Here is a 16,763-nt window from a genome sequence, read left to right on the forward strand (position 1 = left end):
GTGTGTGTGTGTGTGTGTATGTGTGTGTGTGTGTGTGTGTGTGTATGCGCGAGCGCGTGCGTGCGTGCGTATCAATATTTTTAAGCTTTTAAGCGTTATGTCCGGAAAGTATAATACGCTTACTTTTTCCTTCTCAATGAGTAAAATATATGAAATCGACGCAAAATTAACTTTATATAAGGTACCTTTCAAAGTTCTTTATGAAATATCTTGAAGATGCTTCTTAAAGAACTTTTAAAGAATTCTTAATGTTGTCTCATGCATCGATTTTAGACATTTCGCTCATTGGATTTATAAGCGCCATACCTACATGGACAATATTTTCGAACTCTTCAGCGTTTTATCCGGGAAATATAACACGCTTATGTTTTTCCTTCCAAACGAATAAAATGTCTAAAATTGATGCAAAATCAACTTTATTGGCACAACGTCGATTTGATAGTAGGGCAATTAGTGAAATGGCACCAGTGTCACAACTGTGTTAAAAGAAAAATAGTAATAGATATGAGATTTTTATTTCCAAAGAATTATACTGCAAATGCTTTAAAACAAACTTTGCTTTATTTCCATTGTTTTTCCAAAAAAAACAATTCCCCAAAGTAATTTATAATTTTAGATTCAAGATGGTCTAACCCTTTAATTGTTAAATTTAATTTCATTATGACATATTTCTTAAATTAAAAGACGTATTGGCCAAGAGTGGATACTTTCACACTCACAAATTTTAATGTTGCGTATTTCGTAGAAGAACGCACTATAATAATATTTAATGCACCTTACTTTATTCCGATTAATATTTAAAATATATAGGAAAGTAGAGAAAAAAAGAGATATTTTGATAATATCGCGCGTTGTATATACAATCCGAAATTCTTGAGAACACGAGAGCGTTCATCGTGTGGATTCTATACCGCACCAGTAAACGTCAATTAATCGATGCAGCTGAGTAAATAAAATGCGCGGACAGTTAAGTACGCTGATAGTCCCACGCGAAAATCATGTTTTTCCCTTTTTTCCCCTTTAATATACTTTTGTGATATAAGTAGTTCAATTAATTATTTGTACAAGGTCAAATAAAATATTTTCATGTAACAATTGCGATTATTCGTGTACCTTAAAATCAACAATTATAGGAAAAATAATGGTTCGACATATATGGTATGTATTCAACTTAATCGATGAAAGATTTATATAAAAATAAACATTTAATGATGTTGCATTTATGACAAATACGCTTCGTGTCGATCAATATTTTGTATAAAATGTTTCTTTCTAACTGTCACATCCGCATTTAAAAATCTGTTAACGAACAAAATTTCGAAAACGAGATTACTAATAATATAAATAAAAATGATACCAATATAATTTTGTAGTACACAATTGAAAGTTTCATATGTTGTAATTTTAAAATAATTTTTTATTTGCTTATTGATAAGCAATCGATTTTTTCCTACAGCTTTGCATGAAAATTACACATACGAATAATTTCAAAAATTATATGAAAATATATTTGGCCTAATATATATGTTTACTACTAATTTGAGTATTTATCTCTGATCTCACACCTTACGCGCTCGACCACGTTAATTTCTTGCGGATCGAATTTATGACCGCGGTACATAACGTACGAATGAAAAATCATAAACAATTAATCTCTCGTCAACTGTCGCGTTTTGACACGATTTAAAATATTCTAGATTAATGCGAGGGGTATGTGATTATTACAATTTATTAAAACTTATATATGTTATATCCAGAACGTCCCCATGCCCCCATGCCTCTTGATATACGCCTGATGCCGAGAGCCGAGAGGCCGAGAAAGCTTATTTCGGTCGCTCGACCGGCTCGACGCTTGCTTGAGTGGAACAGCAAGGTTCTCTCTCGCTCTCGGGGCGCCGACAAGGTAAGCAATAAGAACGTAGTGCGAAAAGGACAGAGCGATATAGTCGGCAAGCTTCTAACTAACCAAGTCACACGGATACGGGCTGCTTGTGTTGCTATCGGTTGCGCTACGCCGTCGACCGGTGGCGCTGATCGCGTGCTGCTGTGGGGATATTGTCAGCCATTTTCCCCCATAGTAGGCAAGCTAGGGTTTTTCCCGACTCAGGGAGTGAGCTGCCTGCGTGCGAACAGAGCAATACAGATTGAGTTCTCTCGACCACCGCGCTAGACGTACGCTATCTCAGGAGTTGCACAATAAAAACATTGGTATTGCAAAGTGTTGCATTTTCTTCCTCATCACCGGCAGCAGGGCCGTGGGCGCAGTGTAAACTGGCCCTGCATTCTGAGCGATTACGCCCACATTGGTGACCCCGACGTGATCAAAAAGAAAAACGAACGGCTATCTTCGTACCAGGCGGCCAGCCAAGTAACGCGGCCTACGTTCTGATGACGGCAGCGCAGCCAATAAGCAACCTTTGCGAGGGAACGAGTCACCTCTCGGCTATCGAGGCAGGAAGTAATTCCGTAGCTCCCAGCAAAAAAAGAACCGGGATCGAGACCAGCAAGCGCAGTGGCGGCGAGCATCGTTGACGACGCCCGGTGGGTAGCCTTAGGGGACGATCACTATCGAGCTCTACGCGCATACCAGCAGGGGCAGTTCCGACATCGTCACGAAGGGCAACGCATCAGAGAGAACCAAGACTCTGCATCTAGGCCTCCGTCGGGATTGCATCATCCGTCGTCCGTCGGGAGTCATTAGACGCCATATTGGTGCGTTCCCACGTTTGCAACGGAAGTAACGTCGCAGCACCCAGTCGCAGCCGTGTGGCAGTGTCAACAGGTACTCAGATTATTTCGTCAGTGGCGGTTTCGTTCGGTAACGGAACGGCACTGACCGCATCCGTGGTCAGACGTGAGACACTCAGTGTATTAATCACGACAAGCTAGAGCAAACAACAACTGGCGCCTCCAACGGTCGAGGAACTTCAAAATCAGTTGGCGCAATTACAGGCCACTTTCCAGCAAATGCAAGGGGGTGTATCCGGAAATGTCGCGCACATCGACACTTATCGAATCCCTAAAATTCCACCATTTCTAATTAAAGATCCAGTCATCTGGTTCATTCAAGTGGAAGCCACCTTTGAAGTCGCGCGCATTACCGATCAAAAAACTAAAGCCCATTACGTAATAATGTCATTGGACGCGGAAGCAATCGCGTGTTGTAGAGACCTTATTGCCGAACCTGACGCGGATGAGCCGTACACGAAACTCAAAAAGCGTATCATTGAAAGCTTTTCAGCTTCGGCAGAAAGTCAATTGCGCCAACTGATCAAAGGTCAGGTACTAACATCCGGTAAACCGTCGCAGATCCTCAGCCGTTTACGCAACCTCAACCCTGACAAACAATGCGACGACGCAGTTCTTAAAACTATCTTTTTCGAGCATTTATCTCCGTATGTCAGAGGCATCCTTGTGTCTTCTGAATGCACCGAACTCGATAAATTAGCCAAAATGGCAGATAAAATCGCGGAAACTTCTACGGAATTAGCGCAATGCGCTGCCGCGTCATATAAAGAATCAAAATCATCCGACTTAGAAGCAAAAATCGATCGTCTCGCGGCGGATCTTGCAACTCTAGCGGCCGAGTTTAAAAGACCTAGCAGATCGCAAACGAAAGGAGGTACGGATAAGCAACGCAAGCGTTCGAGCAGCAGACGCTTTAACGTCTGCTGGCCGCACAGAAAATTTGGTGATCAAGCGCGCGCGTGTAAAGGCACAGCAAAAGATCCGTGTACATGGCCAAAGCCGAAGGCCAGTACGGAAACCAAGTCGGGGGAATAAAAGTGTCTGCTTACTCGGAGGCAAGTACGGCAGACAACAACACTTCTGTTCGCCTCCACATTCGCGACCGCGTAACCGGAGAAGTGTTTCTCATAGACACCGGCGCGGAAATCTCATTACTTCCTTGCAAAGATACGAGTAACAAAATACCGAGTAACCTCAAATTATACGCAGCTAACGACACCCAAATTGATACATATGGGGAATCATTTCGTACGCTGCATCTCGGTATACGCCCACTCACGTGGAACTTTTGTATCGCCTCGGTTTCATATCCAATAATCGGAGCCGACTTAATCTCATTCTACGGTCTGTTACCGGACCTCAAAGGTCGCAGACTCATCGACTCTCGGAACAACTCATTTGCGTCTGGTTTCATTAGAGCTGTATCAGTTCCACCAATCAGCTCAGTAAACCCCGGCACTAAATTCGCGCATATTATAGCAGGTTTTCCTGAGATCACCGGTCTTGACCAATTAACCCCAATTAGCAACAACGACGTGTGTCACCACATTATCACCACAGGTCCGCCCGTAGCGGAGCGCCCAAGACGACTTAATCTGGATAAACTCAAAGCAGCAAAAGCCGAATTTAAACGATTGGTAGACCTCGGTATTTGCGAGCCATCCAAAAGTCCCTGGGCAAGCCCTATCCACATGGTGCATAAAAAAGACGGGTCTTGGAGGATCTGCGGCGATTATCGCCGTCTCAACGCGGTCACCGTCCCAGACAAATTTCCCGTGCCGCATTTACATGATTGTTCTTCTATTCTTCGCGGCAAAACCATTTTTTCTAAACTGGATCTCCGTCAAGCTTACAATCAGATCCCCGTCGCAACAGAGGATATTCAGAAAACTGCGGTGATCACACCATTTGGGTTATTCGAGTATAAATGTATGACCTATGGTCTTAGAAATGCTAGTCAAACCTTCCAGCGATACATCTTTCGTGCGCTCGGCGACCTAGAATTTGTGTTTGCATTCATCGATGACATACTCATAGCATCCCAGTCGCCCGAAGATCACGAAAAGCATTTGCACATCGTCTTACAACGTTTAAAAAATTCCATTTACGTTTAAACACCGAGAAATGCCAATTTGGTAAACACGAACTGGAATTTCTCGGGATCATAATTAACAAGGAGGGTTGCAAGCCCACTCCATCAAAGATTCAAGCCATTCGTGATTTTCCTAAACCACGAACGATCATCGAATTGCGCCGTTTTCTCGGTCTCATCAATTTTTACCGCAGACTTTTGCCGAACGCAGCCACCATTCAAGCGCCTTTAAACGAATATCTTCTCGACTCGCGCAAAAATGATAAACGTGCGATTGCGTGGACATCCACAGCCGAGGAAGCTTTCAGTAAATGTAAAGACGCCCTGGTCAACGCGACACAAGTGTCACATCCCTCTGACTCAGCCGAAACGCGCCTAGTGTGTGACGCGTCCGACTTTGCCATGGGAGCCGTTCTCGAACAACGTCTCGACGATTCGTGGAAGCCGCTTGCGTTTTTCTCCCGCAAATTTAGTCCAGCGCAACGAAATTACAGTGCTTATGATCAGGAACTCACTGCCATCTTCGAAGCAGTTAAATACTTTAGATTTTTTGCTGAAGGACGCTCATTTAAGATCGTGTCAGATCATAAACCACTAGTGTATGCATTCATGCAACGTTCGGACAGGGCATCACCACGCCAACAGAGACAACTTTCGTTTATTTCGCAGTTCACCACGCGCATCGAATATCTGCCAGGCAGCAACAATGTAGTCGCCGACTCACTCTCGCGCATTGAATCCTTCCGCTTACCAGTCGAGATCGAGTTAAACGAGCTCGCGCAACAACAAGAACTCGACGCAGAGTTGCAATCTCTCCTAAAAAACCATGACTGTCCACTTTCTTTAAAGCGCATACAATGGGGACCGACTCACACTACCTTGTACTGTGAAATGACCGGCGAAGCAATTCGACCGTATATTCCCGAATCCTTGCGTAACCGTGTGTTCCACATGTTCCACGATACGGCCCATTCTGGCCCTAAGGTCACCGACCGAGTAATTCGTCAACGCTACGTATGGCCCAACATGCATCGTGACGTTGCAAAGTGGTGCAAAAACTGTACAGACTGCCAGCAATCAAAAATCTCGCGACACGTTCATACTAATCCCGATAAATTTATTGCGCCGGACAACCGATTCGAACACGTCCACATAGACATCATAGGCCCGTTGCCGGAGTCGGACGAATATCGATACTGTTTAACAATTATTGACAGATTTTCGCGTTGGCCAGTGGCAGTTCCACTCAAAGACATTGAAGCCCTTACCGTGGCACGAGCTTTCTATGACAATTGGATAGCCAATTTTGGAGCACCTCAAACCTTAACGACCGACCAGGGCAGTCAGTTCGAATCGCAACTATTCTCCGCACTCCTCCAGCTAATCGGATGTCAACGCATTCGAACGACAGCTTACCACCCTGCTGCAAATGGGTTAATTGAACGGTGGCATCGTAGTTTCAAGGCCGCGATAATGTGCCACACAGGCACGGACTGGACACGAGCACTGTCAACGGTATTGCTGGGTCTGCGCACTCATGTTCGGCTAGACACAAACGCGTCGCCAGCGGAATTCATTTATGGAACGACCTTACGCGTTCCAGGCGAATTTCTCCTTCCTGATGATTTTACAGCTAATCCGCAAATCTTCGTCGAAAAACTTATGCACGTGCTAAAAAAAAAGTCTCATTCACGTTACCCACCACATAGTATGTAAGAAATCTGTATAACCACATAGTATGTAAAAAATCTGTATAACCACAGTGTTTAAGAAATTCATGTAACCACATAGTATGTAAGAAATCTGTATAACCACATAGTGTTTAAGAAATCTATGCAATACAGGTAAAACTCGTTACCACTCGGGGGGGAGTATGTGGGGATATTGTCAGCCATTTTCCCCCATAGTAGGCAAGCTAGGGTTTTTCCCGACTCAGGGAGTGAGCTGCCTGCGTGCGAACAGAGCAATACAGATTGAGTTCTCTCGACCACCGCGCTAGACGTACGCTATCTCAGGAGTTGCACAATAAAAACATTGGTATTGCAAAGTGTTGCATTTTCTTCCTCATCACCGGCAGCAGGGCCGTGGGCGCAGTGTAAACTGGCCCTGCATTCTGAGCGATTACGCCCACATTGAGGCTTTCGCCTATCACGCGAAAAAGGCCGCCATGGCCTCTCTCAGGTTTCTCTCTGGTATTACACACATACATGGAATATTAAATATTACACATACATGGCTGCGTTCAGCAAACTCAACAGTTGAATGAGCACTCGCTGCTATTGATGTATTCTTCTAGATTTAAAATCTGGTTGGACGATCTAAAAGAATACACCAATAACAGCGAACGCTCACTCAACTGTTGAGTTTACTGAATGCAACCAATATTCCAAATTGTATAAACAATAAATTTAGAGACAAGATTGTATATTTTACTATCATCGATTAACTAGAAATATTAATGATTCTTACTTACTAAAGAACAACGCGAATACTATAAAAATGAAAAAAGGGATGAAAAAACAAATATTTTGTCAGTATAAAGAACATAATTATTGAAGTTAAAAATTTTTAGAATTATGCCTTTCTCATACCAGAAATATAATATTAAATTAACGATCACTAATGATCGCGTACTTCTAATGTTAAATTAAAAAATGATTTTACAAGCTCTTGCATTAATATTTATTTTTTAAGTTAAATAATACTGAAGAACTATCTAAAACGTATTTTTAATTATGATTTATTTTCGCCAAACAATATATATTAATGAATATTTGCTTGATAAATATATGGTAAAATAAAGCTACGCTCTCACATAGAGATGCAATTTTTATAATTGTTAGAAACTATATTTATTAGTATTGATCGATTCGCATAGATATTTTATCAGAAGCACATATATGCATATCGTAGTTTCATTTTATTTCTAATTAATATGCTAAAATTTATCAATAACTGATGCTTGAAGATAGTTACACTCTAAGCCAATACATAGCTCCACGAATATTATTATAATCTGGTAAATTTTCAACAGGACCAACTGCCGCGATCACTGGACAGTGATCGAAAATGTATTTCATGCCAACATTTTGAATAGTTTCAGCAGTTACGCTCTGAAAGATAAATTATATATATAATCACATGTTAAGATATATCTTATAAACATCTTCATATATTAGGTGTTAAACTTAATTCCTGCCGTTTTTTGTCTCCAAAATTGATTTGTTTCGAAGGGAAAATGAATGAATACCTTAATCAAAATCATTTCTCCCATTTTCTACTTTATTACTAATTAATAATACTTTATTAATAATACTTTAATTAAGGTATTTCCCTTCGAAACAAATCAATTTTGGAGACGAAAAACGACAGGAACTAAGTTTAACACCTAATAAAAAGATTTTGTTACAAACAACATGTTTACTCTTTTTGTACTAAATATTTATACTTTAATATATTTTGATCTATACAATAAAAACTACATACATCTATCCTCATTTCAAGTTCATGGAGTGGAATACGGCGATTATAACAAAGCATCTGTCGGCCGATATCTTCACAAATAGCAGTAGTTCCATCCAACTGTAAAAACATATTTGTTTTCAGAATATTCTTTGCACGTGCAACATCTTTTTCAGTAACTGCCGTGCACAGTTTCATCCATTCTTGTTGAACACAAAATGACATATCTTCACATTTCATGGGATCACAAACGAAATATATACCCCAAAGTCCTGTATCCTGCAAAATTAAAAAATAATGCATTCATTGATCCGATACATATTAATTGTTATAATTTACATGTTTTACATGTAAATTAGTAATATTTAGGCTTGATTTTTCATTTGCTGGTTAACTTATAATTAAACAACTTGATGTTTTATCCAATGAATTTCAATTATGGCTGTGAAAACATCACCCGAGTGCCCTCCGTGTATCGTTTTATCTTTGTTGTTCACTCAATGTTAAACAAGGATAACAGATATACAGGGATATCCAGGTAATGTTTCCGAATGCACTCTATGATGATGTCATAAGTCAAGTTCATTGGATGAAACATCAGTAGTTCTATTCTAAACATCAGTAGTTCTGTAACTTTTTAACGACAATTTTATTAGCTAGAGATGTTACTGCGGAAGTATTTTACATGATGAAAAAAACTGTACAACAGTATAAAAAGTAACTGTGTTCGGAAACGCCACTCGGATTCATCATCTGTCCTTATTAAACATTTAATGTTAAACAAGGACGGATAATAAATCCGAGGCATCTCGAAGCGACGTTTCCGAACGCAGCCATACTGTTGACTGTACAAAGATGCCGAGCTGTCGTTAAAAGTTACAGAATAGGTCTACAGGTTGTTTAACCATAAGTTAACCAGCAAATGAAAAACCTGGCTTTATTTAACACATACTTTATAACATGTGTTAAAACTCTGATAACTGTGGCACAAGCTTTGTTCTGCACAAGCTTTAGCTAAATTGCTTGCATTATTTACGCCTCCTCCTTGACTACGATCCCATCCTCCTATAAGAGTGTTCGCCACCATAAGAGGAATATTGTCTGCCTCAGCCCATCCAGCACCTAAATCATGCATTCATTGTTCTATAGCATGTTACAATTTATCTGCAATATTAATTAGTACAATGCTAATACCTTCAACAGCGATCGCAATATGAGCGAGAGGAATCGAATCATCGCGAACTCTTATTTCAGAACCAGTATAGCGACAAGCTTTAATATAATCTGGTATAACATCATATTCCGGTCCTGTCATTTTACCGAAATATTTATCGGCAAGTTCGATTAATTGATTGTGATCTACACCGCCAGCGCCAGCCAGTACAAATCTAAAAAAAATTGATATTTGAATTTTCTAATTATTAATAAATATTAAAGCTCCTGAGTAGTATTCTTCAGCCATATTGAATTGTGACGTCATAAGTGAAAAATGACACTGATTTTTCTTGCATACTATTTGTAAATAAAGAGATTTAGGATGAAACAAAATGATGAGATCGCTTTAAAACGCTTGTAAAGATAGACGAAGACTCTCCTTATCTTTCCTGATAATCAGTAAAGAGTCGAAAAAGACTTGTAAAGTGAAAATAGGCTACGCATGCGCATTAAAAACGTTCTCCAGAAAAATCCATTTTTTTTTAATTTTTCTGAAACTTACAGAATAAGCTTATTTTAGTGTCCTAACATATACATATAAGCACATACTATGTGCTTTAAACCTCAATACCCGGAGCGGGATTAAAAATCGAAATATTAAAAAAAAAACAAAGTTGAAGTGTTTAAAATATATATACATATTGAATTGTACAGCTTATTCAAAAGTGGTCTTGTTACTCACTGTAAAAGTTTTTCTTAACAATTTTTTGAAACAATGAGACATAAAACTTGACAAGGAATAATATGAAATTGTCTGAATATGGCTCCCAGTATTCGTTTTTAAGAAATCATTGAGCAAAGTCGCTATTTTTTTTACCGGCGGCAGTAGCGAAGGTGGAAGGCATTTTATATTGTACAAAAAGACTTGTATAAACACATTAACACTTATGGAATATCTTATACTATATAAAAGTGAAATTTTCATAAAAATTTTCATAATGGTAAGCACAAATGTGCTCATTAGGTTGAGCACAACTACAGTCGGAGAACGTTCTTAAGTAAAAACTAGTAAACGCACTTTACATGCCTTTTACGACTATTTACTGACTGTCAAGGGAGATAAAGATAGTTTTCATCCATTTCTACAAGTGTTTTAAAGCGATCTCATCATTTCATTTCATTCAAATTCTCTTTATTTACAAATAGCATGCAAAAAAATCAACGTGTCGCTTATGATACATTTCTCGCTTATTACAATTCAATATGACTGAAGTGAGTACTCAGAAGTCTTAACTACATAAACTAATCAACAAATACCTAGACGGTCCATAATGAGTTTTCACGTATTTAACAAGATCATCTCGCGAAATGCTTTTGATATTTTTAGTAGGCCCCAGTATTGTCCGTCCTAAGGCTGTACCTTGATAAGCAGCAGCATGCAAATGATCAAATACAACTTCTTGTAAATTCGTTTCAACTTCCTGCATTTCGCGCAAAATAACGCCACGTTCCCTTTCAATTTCATTTTCACCTAGCTTCGAATTTTGTATAATATCACTGAGAATCTCAATAGCTTTTGGTACATCCTGTGACAAGCATTTTGCATAAAATACTGTTTGTTCTCGACTTGTATAAGCATTCAGATGTGCTCCCATATTCTCTATTTCTAATTCCAAATCAGTTTGAGATCGTTTAGCAGTACCCTGTCAACAAAAAATTCTAGTATCAATAGAAACATAATAAATAATTAAATGAAAAAGCTAAATATAAAAATCATATAATTATTACAGCCTCGGTCATAAATAGCACACCATCGTTTTTTTTTTAAAAAACAACAATAAAATCCAAAGAAAAAATCCTAATAAAATATATATAAATATATATTAACAATAAGAATCTTACTTAGACCGATATGTGAAAACACAATCAATACTAGAAATTAAATGCCTATAACGATTGAAATTGGATCTTTAATGCTTAAATCAGAGCTGGGATTTAGTTGCATATTTCGGCCGATTTTCAGCTTGGTTCTTACCCCTTACTTCACTAACCCGCGTGTAATCTAAATGCTGATCGGCATTTAGACTGCGCACGAGTTGGTAAAGTGAGGGACAGGAACCAAGGTGAAAATTGGCCGAAATGTGCAACTAAATCCCAGCTCTGGCTTAAATACATAATTCAATGTGAATTATATATGTATTATATATGTATATGCATATATACCATATTCGTAGTCATTAGAATTGCGAGCCGAATTGATTTTACGAACTAATAAACGCAATTAAACTACTATAATAATATCACGAACTGAATTACATCGAGCAATTTTTAATAATTTGATATTCAATCAGGCATCACATTAGAAAGATGTTAATGTACTGAAAAATTGTAAATAAAGAATGGCCCCAAAATAGGGATTTTATTCGCCCGTTTTTGGGCCTTCAATTTTTGGACTGAACTGTGTGTCAAATGATACCCTACAATGAAACATTAATTACAAAGAAGTTTCAGGTTAAGGTGACAATTGTTATCATAGCTGAAGGGGGTGTCACGTGTTATTAGGCATATTACGGCTATGCAAAAATCTGATTTTTTTACATTCAAGGCGTCATTTATGCAAGACTCTGCACTTGCAGAAGTGCATTCACAACAGTGAACTATATACATACTGGAGTGAGCCTTCCCTATACTAACGCTGGAGGGGCGGCTGACTGTGGCAGCCATGCGTAATAGGTACGTCTCACTTTAGTAATAATACGTGAATAAAGTGAGACAAACGTACTTATCACGCACAGAGTTCACTGGTTTACCACACGAATGAGCGTTCTTCTTAAAAGCTTCATAAAAAACCAGACTTCGCAGATCTATAACGATAATTCGATAACGGACTTCAATTCCACCTCCCCTCCTAGCTCTGAAAACAATTGTTACTTCAACTTGAAACTTCTCTGTGATTAATGTCCCATGATAAGGTACCATTGGATACAAAGGTCAGTCGCAAAATTGAGGGCCCAAAAAAGGACGATTTTTGGAGTCACTCTTTATTGCAAAAAATATTACCTTGGCCGGGAATCGGACCCGGATCTCTTGTATTCCATACGAGTGTCCTAAGCCTTTAAACGTGATCTACAGTAAGTTGCAAACACTTTGTCGCCAGTCGCAATGCTTAAAAACAGCCAATCAGAAGCGTCAATAGTAATTGGTAATGCTCCTAATTGGCCGTCGTGAAATATTGCAACTGGCAACGATGCGTTGGCAACTTATTGTAGACCATGCTTAAGACTACTTGCGCATTAATTACATATTAAAACTATTATACAAATATTTTTCAATAAAATTATTTTTTAATTTATTTTTGTTAAATGTACAACTTTTACAATCTGTTGCTTTACACTCTTGGCTGTATAGTCATTAGTCATATATCACAGTTTTGTCATTTAAAATTCACTTTAGTTTAATCATAGGCAAATCATTATATGTACAGAACTCTAAAATCTACACTAAAGCCACAACTAAAAATATCATTATTTATTAGTGACATTAATTAGTTTACCTTGAAAGCCATGTGCTCCATGAAATGAGCAACACCATTGTTATCATCTGTCTCATATCGACTACCAGAATCTATCCAAAGACCAACAGTGACTGTTGCAGCTCCACTATCTTCACTGGCAACTCTCATTCCGCTATCCAAAGTCGTAACTCTTGTAGCTGGTTGATTGATAAGTGTTTCTTTCAGAGAAGCAGCAGTTGACTGCCATTGTTTCGATATCTAGAGAAGTATCATTAAACAAGGCACTTAATACTTATTTGTTATATCATTAAACAAGTCTAAATAATGTATACCTTCCATTAAAAATATATAAATTATCCACGTTCAGTTTATTATATTTATAAATCCTTTATTAAATAATACACTTAAATTTTTTATATTTATTACATTTATTTTGACCAAATATTTAAGTATATCAAACATTTTACTAAACATTTTATAATATAAGGCAAAAATTTTTAATGCATCAATTACATTATGCACAAATGCTGCTTTTATGGAGCAAAATTACATTTATATAAAAAATTCATCCATATTACATAAATCTTAAATTTTAATAAATACCATTTGTCAAATTTATGTTCTTAATTAATTAATAACAAGGTGTATACATATATGTGTATGTGTGTGTTTGAGTGTGTGTATGTGTGTGTGTGTGTGTTCTTACATATATTAAATGTTCTTATATTTGGTCAAAACAAGATCTTAATGCTTAAATATTTCTTGTGTAAATTTATAAACATATTTGATTCTGCTTATTGCATACCAAAATCTTTTTTTCAGCTTAAAACGCTATCATAAGCAAAAGAGTAATAATATAACTTTATTAAATTATTAAGAAATTTAATAATTTTTGATACTAACAAGAATGTTCTTTATTTAATGTTAATAATTATCTGATGATTTATTCTCATCAGTTTAACTCGTATCATGTTATTAAATGTTCTTTTTCACAAGGGACTCATTAAATTACATCTATCAAAATAAATAAAATGTAAACACAAGAGACCAATATTTGGCTATTAATTTCTACCAATGTAAATTAACTTTAATCTCAGTATAATTTATTTTTTTTTCTAATTCTTAGGCCTAGTTTCACAACTCACGGTTAATTCTTAACAGAGATTCAACTTATTTATTATCTCTTTCCAATTCTAGAATTGGAAAGAAATTAAGAATAAATTGAACCTCAGTTAAGAGTTAACTATGATTTGTGGAACTGGGCCTTAGAACTAGAAAAAGATAAAAGCAAGTTAAACTGAGATTATAGTTAATCTACATTGATAGAAGTAGTGTGCCTTTCAACAAGTAACACAAATGACACAGTGTGACAATGGTGGATCATTATACCCTTGTTTGCCAATGTTAAACGAAGATATGATCAATGTGTCCACCATGTCGCTTGTTAGAAGGCACACATAAGGCCTGTTCTTTTTACTGAACTTTTGTATCAGTTCACCTTTCTTCCTTTTCTCTTCAGGAGGAAAGAAGAGGAAGAAAGATGAACTAGTGCAAAAGTTCAGCTAAAAACAGGCCTATAGATATAAGTAAGGTTATGTATTCGAGGATATGTATTCCAGAGAGTATTCCAAACGAATTACGAACTTTTTTGCTTTCTTGAATTTCATAATAAAATAAAATAAACTAGCCATATTGTTTCTGAATATTATACGTGTTAAAATCTTTATTTTTTTTTCTTGTTATATAAGGGGAAAGTACAAAAGGGGCGAATTTTCAATTTAATTCAAACGCAATTATAAATGAATCGATTAGAAAAATCGTTATCACAATGCAATGACTGTACGTCACGTTTTACCTTTACAAGGCTGGTTTTATTGGAATACGTGCGAAGAACGCTCCTAATCTTCAACAGACGAGTAGCCATTTTTCCAATTTAATGGTCGCGTTCAGCAGACTCAACTGTGTGGAGCAGATCCGTGAGCGCTCGCTGCTATTGGTGTATTCTTCTAGATCATCCAATAGCAGCGAGCGCTCACGGATCCGCTCCACAACAGTTGAGGCTGCTAAACGCGGCCATTGGCTGCGTTCAGCAGACTCAACGGTTGAGTGAACTCTCGCTGCTATTGATATATTCTTCTAGATATAAAATTCTGATTGGATGATCTAAAAGAATACACCAATAACAGCGAGCACTCAGGGTGCTGTCACATGCGGCGTAAAGGCCATTCTCCATAAGACGCAGAACGTCATCATAACTAAAATACGTTAGGTTAGTTTCTAGTTTTGCGACCTGCAACCCGCGTTCTGCGTCTTATGAAGAATGGCCTTAACCTGCGTAAGCGTAACCTGCGTATTCTAGTAATTTACTAGAATACGTTATTTTTTAATTACTAGAATACGCCATTCTGAAAGCCCGCATTCACATTGAGCGTATTTCGCGGAAGATTAGAGAAATGTGGAACTAATGCAACCAATTGCTGATTAGAATTTCTGTTGTACACTCTAACAGAAATGCTAAATGAATTTATGATTGGTTTTCGTAACATACGCATCTCAAAAAATACGCCTCATGTCCCCGGGAACCGGTACCTTTCCATCGCGCATATATGAGCGAATAAGTTATTAAAATCGGAACATTTTGGCTGCTTTCCTTTTAGGAGACACAAACCGACACAGTATAACACACTCAAACAGTTTGCCACGCTTAAATGGAACGCGATATGTGCAGTGTGTGTATCGTGTGTACGAACTTTTAATACCTAACCTTAAAAGATTTGAATTTTGACCTTAACGGACATACGATATCAGATTACTGCAAGGAGTGATGTGTATATTTTCAAGTAAAGGTACATACTTTGCATCAATTGGTGGAGGTATTCCAAAAAGAGATTTAACATCTTACAAGTTACAAACTTTTCAAAATTATTTTTAAACTATACAGGTATTTATAAATATTGTATATCAAAATTTTTATCAAATAAAATATATTTAAAAAATAAAGTTTATTATTATTTTTGTTGCTTTTTAAATAAAATATATAAAAATAATAATATAATATTTGAGGGAAAATTAACAACAATGCAGTGTTTAGCATTCGTCGACTAAGTACCGAGACACTACCGTGTCTCCAGATGCTGAAAACAGAACAAAATGATGGAAATTGGTTTGCGGGTGCGTTCTAATATCACTTAATTCATCAAAATTACACTTGAACAGACTCGAAACACACTCTGACTCTGCTCCCGAGCAGAGGCGAAGTGTGTCGATTGAGTTTGAACAAAATTGTAAATGGAAAGCGACGTGTGTCGATTTGTGTCAAGTGTGTCGACTGTGTCTCTTAAAAGGAAAGCAGCCTCTGACTCTGCTCCCGAGCATGGTATAAGGGGTGCGTTCCGTTTCTCGCATGATGCGTATAATGCATCGTTTATCTTCGTTGCTCACCAAATGTTAAACAAAGACAATGGATGCATCATGCACATCATGCGCGATACGGAACGCACCTAAGGATAAGGGTATGCTCACGAGCATGCGACCAATCAAAATTGTCGAAGTGTGACGTCACACAACAAGCGGTAAATTTAAAACTGCTGTTTCCAACCAACTTATGTTAGCAGCATTTTCGTCAGATATTTTATTTTGATTTAAAGTTTACAGGGAAAAATACGTTTTGAAATAATTTAAGAACTAATGAATATCCTGTATAACAAAATGTAACATAAGTAAACATTACAAACTCAATAAAGATAGAAGAATTTATTATGAAATTTATTATCTTATATTTAATTTATTTAT

General features: G+C 37.4%; 2 protein-coding genes across 2 annotated transcripts in view; one reads left to right on the top strand and one right to left on the bottom strand.

The window, feature by feature from the left end:
* Positions 1–6,556, top strand: part of LOC108765484 (uncharacterized) — an 18,369-nt gene extending 11,813 nt beyond the window's left edge. Inside the window, exons 4-7 of the mRNA XM_018514239.1 lie at positions 1,758–2,110; positions 2,890–3,757; positions 3,958–4,669; positions 4,786–6,556. Of these exons, the coding sequence (XP_018369741.1) occupies positions 1,758–2,110; positions 2,890–3,757; positions 3,958–4,669; positions 4,786–6,556 (3,704 nt within the window). The remainder of the gene's footprint in view (positions 1–1,757; positions 2,111–2,889; positions 3,758–3,957; positions 4,670–4,785) is intronic.
* A 1,033-nt stretch (positions 6,557–7,589) lies between these two features.
* On the bottom strand, positions 7,590–14,928 carry UQCR-C1 (Ubiquinol-cytochrome c reductase core protein 1). The gene is made up of 7 exons (XM_018514247.1): positions 14,827–14,928; positions 13,011–13,229; positions 10,775–11,160; positions 9,497–9,690; positions 9,255–9,424; positions 8,327–8,581; positions 7,590–7,953 (listed from the first exon to the last, which is right to left on the bottom strand). Exons 1-7 carry the CDS (start codon positions 14,893–14,895, stop codon positions 7,813–7,815), a joined length of 1,434 nt encoding a protein of 477 aa, XP_018369749.1. The 5' UTR covers positions 14,896–14,928; the 3' UTR covers positions 7,590–7,812.
* Positions 14,929–16,763: the final 1,835 nt, after the last annotated feature.

This window comes from Trachymyrmex cornetzi, unplaced genomic scaffold (genome assembly GCF_001594075.2).
Source record: "Trachymyrmex cornetzi isolate Tcor2-1 unplaced genomic scaffold, Tcor1.1 scaffold492, whole genome shotgun sequence".
NCBI classification, from domain to species: Eukaryota; Metazoa; Arthropoda; class Insecta; order Hymenoptera; family Formicidae; genus Trachymyrmex; species Trachymyrmex cornetzi.

What these genes read in the sequence shown, in the direction of transcription:
- UQCR-C1 (XM_018514247.1), bottom strand. Translation starts at nt 14,895, where the DNA reads ATGGCTACTCGTCTGTTGAAGATTAGGAGCGTTCTTCGCACGTATTCC. An exon ending in ACTCATTATGGACCGTCTAG is followed by an intron (nt 9,691 to 10,774) that starts GTATTTGTTGAT and finishes AATTTTTTTTAG; the next exon opens with ATTTGTACTGGCTGGCGCTG. An exon ending in TATTGCGATCGCTGTTGAAG is followed by an intron (nt 9,425 to 9,496) that starts GTATTAGCATTG and finishes TGCATGATTTAG; the next exon opens with GTGCTGGATGGGCTGAGGCA.